We start from the raw sequence: 14,468 nt of genomic DNA on the forward strand, positions 1-14,468 counted from the left end.
TGAATGATTCAACATAAGAAATTTGATATATAGAAATATTATAGCAAGAGACTGAACATATATCAGGTCCTTTTATAAGACATAATGAATCGAGTATCATATGCTCCGAATATAGGATCGATTATATATGATATAATACTCACTTGTTCTGGTTTTTTCCAAATGCCTTGGCCATTTATAAGGGAAAAAGGATTAGAACTTTGTGTGACTAAAGTTGTTGAACCACTTTCAAGAACATTATGAGGGTTACCAAAGGAATTGGTTGCTTGTGGATAGTTGGAAGTATAATATTGTCTGGAAGGACCATATTTACATAATTATGGATGGAGGTAATTCTTATTCAGAATTGATGGTTATATATATATATATATATATATATATATATATATATATATATATATATATATATATATATATATGAATATGGAAATGTTTCCATAGTGCGAGTTGATTATTAAAATCTACTTGTGAGTTGGGAACTTTAATGCAACGAAGGTGTTCAAGGAGTGTATCTTGAATTTGAGACTTCTTCTCATGGAATTGTTTTTAGTAACAAAGTTCAAATGGAACCATTTATAATATTGTTGGCTAAGTCCATGTGACTTTGATGCCTCGACATCATAAAATCACAATGCATGTAAGGTTGGAATTCTAACACGTTTTAGTAGTGACAAGAATTTAGAATTGGGAAATGAGCATCACTGGAATAGTGTCTGGTCGATCTGTTCACAAAGGAAGGACCATAGGGTAACATAGTATGCATGGCATGACTGGTGTTTAATTTAAGTGGTTATTTGATTACTCGAAACATTATACAATGAATAAAGTCTTAATTAATATGGTGATTAAATAATAAGAGTTTTATTTATATTCAATAGTTTTGAGACCATAGTTAATTAGGTTATCATTGTGTTTCACTTTGCATGTTTTACTTCCTGAATAATTTGATTATTCAAAATTTCACAGTCGCTCGTACTTTTGGAATTAAGTAGCAAATTAAGATTGTCATGAATTGAGTTGTAGATTGTCTATGGATATTAGACATAACAATAGTTTTGCTACAATGTTTATGAGTACTTACTAATGGGGATTTTAAGTATTGGATAAACCCACGATCAGAGAACTAATTCATGGATATTATCACGAGTAATTCTGAGATGATAATATCTTATATTCTTGAAATGGAGATATACAAGTTGTGGTTTACAAGTCAGTTGTGCATTGATAATACGTAAACACATCAGTAACTTGATGTTATAAAACGTATTGTTGTGCATGATTTGATGAGTAAATAGCACAAGCATATAAGTCAAAGTTTATTCTTTCCTTTTACCCTAACAGGAAAAGCGATATCTTTGGGCCCCTCGATGATTTGATGTCAACATCTGAAGTGCTTGGCCAAGCCCAGACTAAATTGTTGTGTTCGTTTAGCTGTCTGAATTCAGTCGTCATAAATCAGAAATCAGTAAACAAAATCTTGGACAATGAGATTGATTATAATCCATGTCTCATGTCCATACGATATCTTATAGAATAGAGGGATATTTGATCACTTATCTTAGGACACGTAACTGAATGGGTCAGAGTTTGACAACGGCTTCAGGTAGCTACAATTTGCTGATCAATTCAGTAGTTATACTGGCAGTTATAGTTATAGACTTATCTAAGTAGGAGACTGTTGGATTAGGTGCCTAAGACATTAAATATAATTGGTATAAACTTGAATTGATGGTAGCACAGTCCTTTTGGGTTGCCCTCAAACCTAGCAATTGAATAAGAAAACTTTTAGAGAGAGAGAGAGAGACTGATTTATTAATTTATTATATGGTTAATAAATTAATTAGAAATCAAAGTAAATAATTTATTAATATATTATGAGAATAATTAATTGGAAATAATATTATTTAATTAATAATTAATCAGAAATTAATTGGAATTAATTTTGGGATTAATTAGATTAATTAAAAGTAGGAGGACTAAAGGTGATAATGTTCAATAGTTGAACATTGAGTAATTCTAGAACCTACCTAGGTGTGGGGGGGGGGGGGGGGGGGGAATTCTAGAATGTCTTCTAGGGTTTCTTGGCCATTAAGGGTGCCTTGGATGCCTTAGGGGGAAGTTAAGGGATTAGGGTTAGCTTGGAGATACTTGCCTTTCTTATCACCTATATAAACCCCTCTTAGGTTTGATTTTCATCCAAGCATTGATTCCTAATAAGAATTCCAAAAATTTTCCTCTCTCTCTCTCTCTCTCTCTTCAAGTTCCTTGCTTGCTAGGGTTTAGGTGTGAACCATTAGAGGCACGACACTTGTGGTGCTTGCTGCCAAAAGTTTTGAAGAAGGAATTCAAGATTGTTTGCCATAACAATCTTTAAGGTAATTCTTCATTCTTATGAATTAGTTATTCATAGGAAAATTATTGTAGATAGATATTTCATAGTATGTTGCCTATATGTGAAAGACATAGATCCTTAGTAAGTTGCATGTGCCTTAATCATTTAATTGTTTAAATGTTTTTTCGCTTAGTGCATTAATTTTGTAACTTCCATAACCCATCACTTGTGACATATGATTTTGGGTTTGGCTAAAGTGGGAACCTCTTGAGACTCCAAAGTGCAATTCGGAATAGAGCGTCGATACACTGGTGGATTTTCAGTCGGTTTTGGGTAGGGTTGAGGATTTCCTTGGTGAGCGGATTGAAATCGGTTGTGAGATGGTTTTTGATTAGTATTCCATGGTCGTTTATACATCATTAAAAGAAGCGTGAAATCTTGCTGGAAACGAAGTTCAGAATCAGCAGCTTATGGATCAAGGTTTTCTTCATAAGGGAAGTTTAGAACAGATGGAACAGGTTGAGTCGGTTGAACATGTGAAAAGCAAGGGGTAGCTCTAAAGGGATCTGAAACAATTGGGTTTGGAAAATGTGAGTTGAAGGAAATTACTAGTTTGAGAGTGATGGGTTTTAGCCATAAGAACATCCTATGTGCTCATGCAACCCTAATGCTTGGATCTAGGTTTCTCTATTGTACATGCAATTTATCCAAGACTTAAACCCTAGTTCTAGCATACAATTAATCATATTAACATTTTTAGATCTTACCTTGATTGTTATGTAGTAATAACAATCTCAAATCCTCCTTGTAATGACTTTAGAAAGCTTAGAGTCACAAGTGTCACTCCTCTAATGGCTCACAAACACCAATAGCAAGAGGATGAAGAATAAGAAGAGAGGAGGCTGCCCAAGAACGTCCAAAACCCTAGAGGAACTCTTATCCACGTTTTTGGGGCTTAAAGGTACTATATATACATGTAGGCTATTAGGGTTTTCAACTAGAAAACCCTAATCTGACTGCTTAAGCCCTAAGCAGCCCATGGACCCTTCTAGAATATCCCTTGGACGATTTCTAATGGTTTCCCCATAGAATTCGTCCAACCTATTATTCCAAGGTAATCCATAGCCCAAATGCAATTATCTTATAATTACAGTTCCATTCCCTTAAGTTTAATTAATCTCTTTTAGCCACAAAATTAGTTATCAATTAATTCTTGACTAGTATTAATTAAATAATATGATTTCTCCTTTAATATATTATTCTCATAATATATTAATAAATCATAATTAATCTTCTCTCTCCATAATTCATCCTATCAAGTTGCTTTGGTGAAGGCAACCCAAAAGGACCATGCACCATCGGGTCAAGTACATACCAAAATAGTTATGGATTTATACACTAATCCAACAGAGAGGACCTCCAGAGAGTTCTCTCAATGTTTGAGCAACATTGGATTTGTGGCCTTGCAGTTTGTCAAACACCTGGTAAGGCTTTAGCTTCTTTAGAGATACATTGCTCTGAAGACATGATTTGACATTTCCCCATCATTTTCCTAGACTATTGGTAAACTTTAGGTTATACACAAGCGGGGTGCGAACAACGCCATGAGCAGTCATATTGCTCACAATGATTCTATACCGATTTGATGCAGAGGTAACAGATTCACCAGTAGTAGTTGTGAAAGTGTCGAAGTCGTTCACCACAGATATTAATCTCTTGTCCTTTATATTCTCTAAACCTTCAAAAAAATCTTAAAGTGTGTCCCATATCTCTTTCGTAGATTTACACAACTTAATAACACCAAACACCATTTCAGAGAATGCGATCATGATCTGCATGGAGCTTCTTGATGTCATTCGCAGTAAGAGGTGCATGTGGGGCTTCTTCTTGACCAATGAGAGTGGAAACAACATCTCTAAAAATTGTCTTATAGGAACACGAGGACCTCCTTTCACGGACCTCCATATCTCTTCACATTTTTCTTTTCCAAGCAAAAATCTCTCCATTCTAACTTTCCAATAATCATACTCTCCAACAACTAGCAATGGGGCATGCGATGGGCAAACCACGCTATTTGCAATTTGCATTGAATACATTTGTTGATATTGATTAGAAGCAACCATTGATATTAAAGATAATAGAGCTAAAGTGGTATATAGAAGAACTTTTATCCTAAACACAGAAATAATTAAGATACCAAGACAATCTTAAATCAACTATAATATGATATTATGGATTCAAAGGACAACCAATTAGGCTCTGATACCAATTGTGAGTACTGGAATATATAAATGTGTGGACAAGGTTTGAAAACTCAAGCCTTGAATTAACCTTAATGTCAATGGTTGCTAGTAATTAAAAATCCAGTAAAGTTTGGTTAAACCAGTCAAGCCTTGAAGTAAATAACTCAACAAAGTGCTCAAGAAGATTAAAGTAAAGTATGAACAATGTAAAGTAAATAAGAACAAGATGAATGTTTGAAAGAAGATTGACAGAATAGATAGAAGTGAAGGATTCTATTTGATACTTGATTGGTGTGTATTGGTACAAGGTTGACACTCCTTTTATAGCCAAAGGAGGTACAACAAGACATACACTTAGAAAATAGTGTGTGTGCTACAGTGAATAAAATCCTGACATAGAGAATTATATTTTATCTTAACGGTTGTACTATACTAGGCTAAAAAAGATTACAACCAAAAGAACTTTCTTAGTTACCAGAATATGTTGACTAAGTTCCAGATCAAAAGCATCTCGAAATTAGTCATCTCAGAATCTTCACCTCATCTCTAAATCTTCATTTTATCTATGAATCTTCATTCTTTCTCGGAAAGAATTATCTCGGAATCTACTTTATCTCATACATAAGACTGTCTCAGAATCTCTATACTTCGTCTCGGAGCTATGACCATATCGAAGAGGCATGACATCTCAGATTGACTAAGGAGCACTTTCATGTACTAACAACCTTCCGTTACCATGTATTTCCTATAGTCACGAGGAATGTCTTCGTGGAATTAGACGATATGGTTAGTATGTTTAAATGTTTGCTTAATGAGTTATCGGAAAAGGATGTGGTTCGTGTATGTCTTCTTTATCTGTTAGAGCATGGTTTCAATGGGTGGTTGCGTAAATAGCCTATGACAAAGGAGTATTTCGCTTTGCTATCTAACCTTGATGAATTTAACATGTATCATGTCGTTAATTTATAATTTTCATTACTAATATTTTTACAAATTTAGTTGTGAAATTTTTTATGCCGTAGATATCCATGGAGGGTGAAATTTGGGATCAATTGTACTCATAAATATTACCTATATTCAATAAGGTTGAGAACCTTATACATCCAGTCGAACCAAAAGCTAAACAACCTAAAAAAAATGGCATACACCTTAAACGGATTTTATATGCTTTCAAGGTAAAATACATGATTAAAATTTTATAATTTTGTGTTTGATAATATTATAATATGTGATTCTTTCAGATATGGATTCTTGAGAATTTTCCTTTTATCGGTTTGTTTAGTACCTGACAATCAAATGTGATCCATCGGGATGTTGCATGGTGGAAACTAAAGCCTTTACATGTGGTTAAGTGTGACCAGTTTATAATGATCAACCACATATGATTACTTATATATTTTATAATTTATGTTTATTTATAACTTTATAATTTTATTAGCAGGATAATTGACATATACAAAAATTGAAGCCGACAAAAGATAATTGACATATACAAAAATTGAAGCCGACAAAAGATGAGAGTCATGTTGAATGGTGGACAGTTAGCTCGGCGTGGATTGATCCCCCTGATTTACCTACCACAGATGTTCACAGGGCACCTTCCCTAACATCATCACCCCAATACTCGCCTACCCATGGGCCTCAACAAAAGAAGGCACATATAGATGTTGCAAAACGTTTAAATGCATTTAACCCACCACCACTGCCACCGCCACCCATTATACCATCAACTAATAAGGACCGAATTATTACTGAGTTGCAAAAAGAGGTCTGTGAATGTCACAAGTAGTTGAGGGAACATGAGATGTGTTTTATAAAACTTGAAGCTACGGTAGCCATGCTTCTAAAACTTAATAATAAGGATGTTGGAGATGTTGCTAGTACCGCAAAAGGGGTGGAGGTACTTTGTTAATTATTTCACTATCGTATATTTTTTTTTTATTTATTTAACTTTATGGTATGCTTGTTATTGCATCGTTTATAATTAAATACTATTGAACTGTACAAGAACGTATCATGGATAATGTTGGTACCACAAACTACAATGACTTATGGGACCATGATTATGGGTCAGTACCCCTGAACAGCCGCCAAATGATGCCTTAAGTAGATGTCTGCATATATTCAATCGCCGAATGTAAAAGAGATTCTAGGGGAATAATACAAAACGCTTGCAACACCTCCTAGGCATTCTCAAAGCCAAAAAGTTATATCCATATGGTATAAGTCCCCATGGATACATATGAAGAATAAGGTGTTGCACGCTAACAACCAGCACCGCTGGGCAGCCTTTCAGAACCTACCATTCACACTGTATATAAAGACAGGATGCTTCGCTATTGTTTTCCCGCCGTTTTATCACTGGTGTATCGACGGTTGAATTTTGGACGTGCTTATATGGAGATACTCACGTGGTCTGGTTGGAATGTGGTGTAAGTTATATAATTGTGTGAGCATTACGTACTACACTTGTAATAACAATACTTACTTTGTTGTATGCATTTGTTGATTGGTTGCACATCATGATGTGGATCTCCTTATTGATACAACGTAGACCGGATGATGCTCAGTGGACGTTTGTGCCATCAGCTTTCAACATTGATGCATTTGACTAGAGTAACATGGCTAGCGGATCCATTTACCTAGCTTGGTATGAGTATAATACGGTATAAATGTGTTTTAATTACATTACCTATATAATAGTCATTTATAATACAATTATATTTGATGATTAATTAATTCCAACCTTTTATGCAGCTTTACACCCCTATCAATATACCAAGGGCTCACTGGTTTTTGAGTGTTTTGGATTCAAAGACATTCAAAATGATTGTATACGATAGTCACTTAGTGGATGACTATTGTTCAGGTGATCAATCTTGGGTTATAGCTATGTGAGCCCGCATGCACAAACTGCTATTGGGTATCAACTACTGATACAATCCTTGTTGAGAGTTTCAAAATGACCCTTAAAATGCCTCGGACGTACCACAACTGGCCGGCGGTAAAGGGGATTGTGAAGTGTTTCTTTGTTGGTTCATAGAGATGTTGATTGCGGAGAAAGCGTAACTGATAGAGGGTGAACCTGATTTATGATTCATGTCATATCGCAAACGATTTGCGGAAATTTTTTTTGGTATTAGGATAATTTAAATGTTATGTCATTTGAACATTTGAACATTGTAATATTATGTAAAACTCTCTTAACTTTATATAGTCATAACCTTTTGTAGATTTTAAATTTCATTGTTACTTTTAAATAAAACCATAAATAAACACACATATAATAGTAGAAACCAAAAAAGAATAATAATAAGTAAAATAAAATACTTATCTGGAACACTTGTTTGGAAATCCTACTCCGGTATCCCATAGTTCACTCCGGAACGAACTATCCTGAACAAAGTTGTTATTTTACAAAAATTTAAATAATAAAATAAAATAAAATAAAAAATAAAAAATTATGGTTATTTGTTTCAAAACCTAACCCAACAAAACATCCTGCAAACCAAACACCCTCAAGTTCATTTTATGTTCGATCTTAAAAGTTTCAAACTGAAGTAAAACATTTCTCAACAATTCAAGAACAAGTCCTTTTCAAACGTATTAAAATATAGCAAAAGTCAGTCTTACATGACATAGACATTAATTAATATCCCGCGTATGAGGAGTTGCTATTTTAGGAAAAATTGTTATGCCACCAGCTATACAATAAAATTATACATATAAATATATGTAAGAGAAGTTCAACAAAGTGTAGCTTTTGTGTACTGAGTCGCCCCTTTTAGAATTTTAAACAAATACATAAAAAGCAAACATGTTTAATTGTATAATGTATATATACAAGACTAGTCAGTCACTCCAGTTATCCTCATCAAGTGCAGGAGGCTTCCCTGTTCTTCCATCCCATTCATCCTGAGTGTCATTAAATTGTAATTTAACTTAAATCATGATTCCATCATTAAAATTACAAAAATAAATTGTAATTTAATTAAATCATGAAAATTTTTTGGCAAATGAAAATTAACAAAATGAAAGGAATCACATCCCATTCCATTCCTTTCTTGATTCCATCATGCCAAAGGAGGGAGGGAGGGGGGGGGGGGGGGGGTATGAGTATAAGAGGTAGTGGCATACCACATCTTGAGAAATCAACTTTGGAGGAGACCAGATAAGGATCTGTCTGTCATTTCCACCTGTGAATAGTTCCTGTAAGGAGACCAAACAGAATAACATGTTAATAAATAAATAAAAATAATAAAAAATCACATCTAAAATACTTGGCCTAGTTGGATGAAAAGTATTTCAATTAACACAAGCAACAAAATAAACGTAACATTCTATAAACAAATACTTCAACAGACAATCTTGCCTGCTGACGTGGCGTCAGAGAGAGGAGAGAGAAGTATACCTGATCATAGGCATTATAGCAACAGCAATTTACATGCTCATAGTGTCCTTGAAGTGTCATACTAGTCTTCCCTGACCACAGATCAAATGCCTAAAAGCATCCAGCAAACATATTTATAAACAAAAAAAATATATTCAAATCGACTTTCTTGACTACTCTTCAAGATACTTAAGGCTGCGTTTGTTACATGGGAGCCTTTATACGGCTATTTCTAACGATAAGGATAAGGAGGGCATTTACGTCTTTTTGCACTAACAACAGATATAGTGGGAGAAAATGTTATTAATTTGTGTGTGTGTGTGTGTGTGTAAGAAATGGGTGTTGACGTACTTTGAGAGATGTCATGCATGGAACAAAGACAAGGGCAGAATCCTGAGTGACAGCCAACTGTATGGGTTTAGTAGTTTGCAATCGCGTAATCTCAAAGTGCACAAGTGTATTGCACCCAGACTCAATGTCCCACAATCTTAACCTTGAATCAGACCCTAAAACATATTCATTCCACAATATTTTTCTTATCAAATCCAACTCTACTTTACCCATCAATTTTTAAAGAAAAAAAAAAGAAAAAAACCTGCACTTAGAAGATACATGCCATCTTCTGTGGCTTTGAGGCCCATAACAGCACCATAATGAGCTGTAGCGCGATCCTGGCTGGATAACAACCCTGGATGGAGTCTCTGTTTTTGCTTCCCCTGCCGGAGAATCCTACTGCCGCCAGAGTGTTTTGAGGTGGCTTTTTTCTGTGGTGGTCGAGTCTTGGAAGATGATGTTTGACCAGGTGAAAAGGATCTAGATGTTGTCACCTGACCAAAATCAAAAACAGAGACCATATCATAAAATGTAATACCATCAGATTTATGAACATGTAGCAGTTGACCTTGACTTCCATAAATGTTATGTAAGAAAGACATGTGCTAGGGGTAATCTCGTCATTTTCCATCCAATAGATAATGCTTAATATCATTTATATCTTATGATGATACCAATACAATAATATGGTGTAATTTATCAATTTTAAAAAGGGCTTTTGACATAAAAGTCATTAAGTTTGTCAAAATGTGACAGTTTTGTCCCTGCGACGATATTAGATGTGTTAATGCCTATGGTTTGCCAAGCTTTTTTCATTTTTTGCCCTTAAGTTTACAAACTTGCAAAATAAACCTTAAGTTTACAAATCTTTTATGTTTTTACCCTAAGTATGATTTCCAAATTTGACATGAAAGTCCTTAAATTAGTCAAATTTTGTCGATGGAAACCTGCTATTACACGTAACAAGGGAAAAATTGAAAAAAAAAATGGCAAAAATTGGACGTTAACGAACAAAAAATCATCAGAGGGACATAACTGACAAAATTTGACAAACTTAAGGACTTTCATGTCAAAAGCCGTTTTAAAAATAAAAAATGTGACTTTCATTTTGTAAATAAAGATGTGTAAGTTTCAACTTTTATTGAAAAACACATAGATGAAAGAAGTGAAACCTTAGTGGTGGACCTCTCAAGTAGAGGTGGACGCCTTCCAAGCTGAGAGTGAGATTGATCTAAAACAGAAAAACATCCTGCACGTCTAATATCCCAAAACCTTATTGCCCCATCACAACCTCCAGTCATCAACACCCACTCACTACAAGCAGACCACTCCACTGCCATCACGCCATCTGTCATCACCACCAATCTTTAATAATAATAATACACATAATTTCATACCCTTTTACAAATAATTCAAATAAAGATTCTTTAACAGAAGTATTCATGTCTACAACACCATTAGCATACCACGATGACCCGACAATGTGTGAGAAAATGCCCCTGAAGCCATATCACAAAGCCGAACCTGAACATCTTCAGTTGCAGCAGCTATAAGCATGTGAGATGTGGCTAATGAAGACATGGCTGTCCTATAAACCTTTCCTGGCATCTTAAAATCCATCACCACCTTTTATAAAACAAAAAAACATCAATTTGAAATGAAAACAGAGTTGTGTGAGTAAAAGAAAGAATCGTATATGGTTTTACCTGTGAGGTATTGGTATCCCAGACATTGATGTGGTGATCGAACGAGCCTGTGACAAAAAGACCTGTATCAATTGGATACCATATGGCTGTGGATATGGCATATTTGTGACCATTTTGGTGCTGCTTATCGACATGGAGTATGGGCTTATGCTTAGCAATCAAACCACCTCCTTCATAGTCTGTTGTATGTTGGATATCATAGACAGAAAGTGATGCATCAGATGCTCCAGATAACAAATATCTTCCCTCTGTCAAATCAACCTGATTTAATGATCAAACATACTGTCCACCATAACATCTAATCTAATATAAAATGTAATGTACAGAAGAATTTAATATATGACCTTCATTAGCCACTTGCTACAAAGCACAATTTGATGTGACAACAACAAAAGATGAAAAGTTGCATTCTAGTTCTAAATGATACTCCAATACTCCATTGCCTAAAAGCCACAGCTGCACTTACTTTTTAACTATATACAAAGGTTTATTCCAACATCTATACATGTTTCGAGTGTTTCAATTCAGTTAGTAATTCACCACATCCTTGGATTTTTCAATTTTCAGGATTTATCACGAAACGATAATGATTAGGTATGCTCAGTAAGTAGCGGTGGCACACTAGCACGTGAGAGGCAATATTGAATATACATATGATAGTTCCATACGAGTAATATGTGTTTATCATGACATATATAGCTTTTTCTTTGATTTTAAGTAAGAAATTCACTTCTGGAAAGACGGAATAAAACAAAAGATTCAAATAACTAGAAGTGAAGTATAAGAGAAAGATAAACACCTGAAGCGAATTAATGGCGCCACGGTGAGGAGAGACAATCTCTTTGTGATTGGAGAGTTGAAGAGATGATGCTCTGTTCGATCGAATACGACTGATGAAAGAATTAGGGCGTAGTTTTCCCGATTGTCTATCTCCGATCTCCTTCCACATTCTCCTCGCATCTTCTTCTTCCTATTACCCCAATCGAATTTCTGTTTAAATCAACAATTCCCCTTCGATACGAGTTCTAAATTCCAGAGATTGAAATGAAGGATATTGGTGCTAATTGTGCAAGCGTGAGGGAGTAACGTGAGAGAGGGGTTTGCAGCTGAAGAAGATGATTATTTGATTATATTCGACCGAAATGGGCCGAAATACCCATGGACCTCAGATGGAGCCTACTATTCATCTCCTTTTCTACCCTGATGTTAGAATAAATTACACCAATTGTCCTTAAAGGTCGGGGGGTAATTTGTGTTAGTTCTATAAACTCCTTTTTTTTAAGTCCAATAGTCCTTGGTGTTTGTTGCTTATTTAGTCATTACATAACATAAAACAACTACTTTGCCTTTAATGAATTTTTTAAAAATTTTTGTATCATTTATTTATGTTTTTGTTAAGTCTATCACCGCCTCTCCCATCTCCCTTCAATCTTCCGGTGGTGGTGTGGGTTTAGAGGAGAAGTGTAACACCTGTAAATTTAGGTTGAGCACTTATTTTTTTAAAGTACACGTCGTCTTAATCCCGAAAATATAAATTTTGTAAAAATCCGACTCCGTATGAATTAGATATGATTTTTATAAAATATAAAAGTCAATCGCGCACAAAAAATGTATGACGTTAAAAGGTACGAAGAGAATAGTTGATTTTTGAGTAAAGTCGCCAAAATGACAATCGTAGTACTCTTTAAGATAAAAAAATTTGGTAAAAGCACCAAAATTGGAGCCCGTACAAGACACTTATGATTTTTGCAAAATCATTAAATCTTATAAAAATAGGGATGAAAAATAAAGTAAGAATTAGCTGATAGAGTCTAAAGGAAAGTTGTAGATCTCGTCAATAGTTTTTTGGGATATAAAGAACGTACAAAACGAGGTCAGTATGAAGAAGTTATGGAATTTACAAAATCTGCTACCTGCACCCCGCGTAGTGTGCGCTAGAGGTGGCAAAAATTGACACGACACGAAACCCGACACGAACTCGACACGAAATAAACGGGCTTGGGTAAAATATTTCAACCCGTTTAAATAAACGGGTTGACATGACACGACACGAAAATTAAACTGGTAAGGTTAGGGTTGAGAATTTCAACTCGAATATGACTAAAAAATGACACATTTATTTATATGCAAGGTTTTGAATTCTTTAAATAAACTAGAATATACAAAACCAAAACCATAAGTAAAAGAAAACTATTGGATTCAGTCGTTTTGTAATGTTGAAATGACTTAGTTGTCTAGATCAAGACCTCATTTTCAGTTTTTTCGTTCTCTCCCAAACAATACAGTCCCTTTAACCATTCTCTCATCCTCATGATCTTGTCTTCCGCCTCTCCGACTCATACTCTTTCAATTTTGTCATCTGAACTTGCTATGACTTCATCTATCCCGCCTCCAAACTATTAGTTTTTCTTTTCCGCCTACCCAACTCCTACACTTTAAACATGCTCAATCTTTTAACCTCACATGACACGACATATTTCAAGGTATACCCCTAACACGAAACCGGACACGAAAATAAAATGGTTCACACGACATGACACGTTATTTAAATAGGTTGGGTTAGGGTCAAACACTTTCAACCCGTTTAGTGTTTTGACCCGACACGACACGACACGATTGCCATCTCTAGTGCGTGTCGGATGCACTACACGTGCTTCTAGAAGGTGATAACGCAGACCACAGAGAAGCCGACACATTACACAAAGTGGTTAGGGAGACGTAGCCTTAAAATGCGTGACGTGCACCCTTTTTGCACGTTGTACACCCCAAAATGGCTATAAATAGGAGGCCAAACCTCATTCCCTTCTCACATCTCCCAATATCTTCTCTCTCGATTTGCTTTCGATTTTAGCCCGTTTTCCCTTAGTTTTAGCCTTCGGTGAAGCCCTGCGATCCCTAAAATAGTAGTAGTTAGCGAGTAGAAGCTTTGCCGGTGCAATTTCCTAACTTTTGTCAGGAAATATCTGTAAATTAAGCTATACTCTATCTCTTTCAGTGTACCTTATATTTATAGTCATAAGTCGTTATTATGAACCTATAAATAAGATTTATCAATAATTCCATGTCGTTATACTGATTGATCTACTTACGGGGATGATGTCTAGGTTGGATTTAGTGAGATGTTTAAAGTGGAATTACCAAACAGTATACTATGTATACCAAACGAATCCTACCTCCGATATATACTTGGTTGTTCCTTATCAACTATAGATCAATACAATAGATACTGGGATTGTTTAGGAATCTAGACTATTAGTTACTTATAAGAGGTAATAAACTAAGACTTAGATATAATTGAACCTATGTCATATTGTTGAGCTTAAAAGATTATGTCATTGGGCTGTTAGTTTCGGTCCCATTTGTAAACGGTTTTAGGCATGTCCAGCCGTCATTTATTAGGGTTATAGTGTGTGTGTGTATATATATATATATATATATATATATATATATATATATATATATAT

General features: G+C 35.0%; 1 protein-coding gene across 1 annotated transcript; it reads right to left on the reverse strand.

Moving 5' to 3' along the window:
* Positions 1 to 8,282: 8,282 nt before the first annotated feature.
* Positions 8,283 to 12,121, reverse strand: LOC145096988 (WD repeat-containing protein ATCSA-1-like). Its single transcript, XM_079034413.1, has 9 exons — positions 11,804 to 12,121; positions 11,005 to 11,265; positions 10,765 to 10,924; positions 10,471 to 10,646; positions 9,561 to 9,792; positions 9,317 to 9,471; positions 8,987 to 9,076; positions 8,713 to 8,784; positions 8,283 to 8,490 (listed from the first exon to the last, which is right to left on the reverse strand). The coding sequence occupies exons 1-9, from the start codon at positions 11,951 to 11,953 to the stop codon at positions 8,428 to 8,430; spliced, it is 1,359 nt and encodes a 452-aa protein (XP_078890539.1). The 5' UTR covers positions 11,954 to 12,121; the 3' UTR covers positions 8,283 to 8,427.
* Positions 12,122 to 14,468: the final 2,347 nt, after the last annotated feature.

Source organism: Lactuca serriola, chromosome 4 (assembly GCF_051521515.1).
Source record: "Lactuca serriola cultivar US96UC23 chromosome 4, Lser_US96UC23_V15, whole genome shotgun sequence".
NCBI lineage: Eukaryota > Viridiplantae > Streptophyta > Magnoliopsida > Asterales > Asteraceae > Lactuca > Lactuca serriola.

Coding starts and splice junctions, on each gene's coding strand:
- LOC145096988 (XM_079034413.1), bottom strand. CDS start 11,953: ATGTGGAAGGAGATCGGAGATAGACAATCGGGAAAACTACGCCCTAAT. Junction 9,472..9,560: donor CATGTATCTTCTAAGTGCAG/GTTTTTTTCTTT, acceptor AATATGTTTTAG/GGTCTGATTCAAGGTTAAGA. Junction 9,077..9,316: donor CATGCATGACATCTCTCAAA/GTACGTCAACAC, acceptor GGATGCTTTTAG/GCATTTGATCTGTGGTCAGG.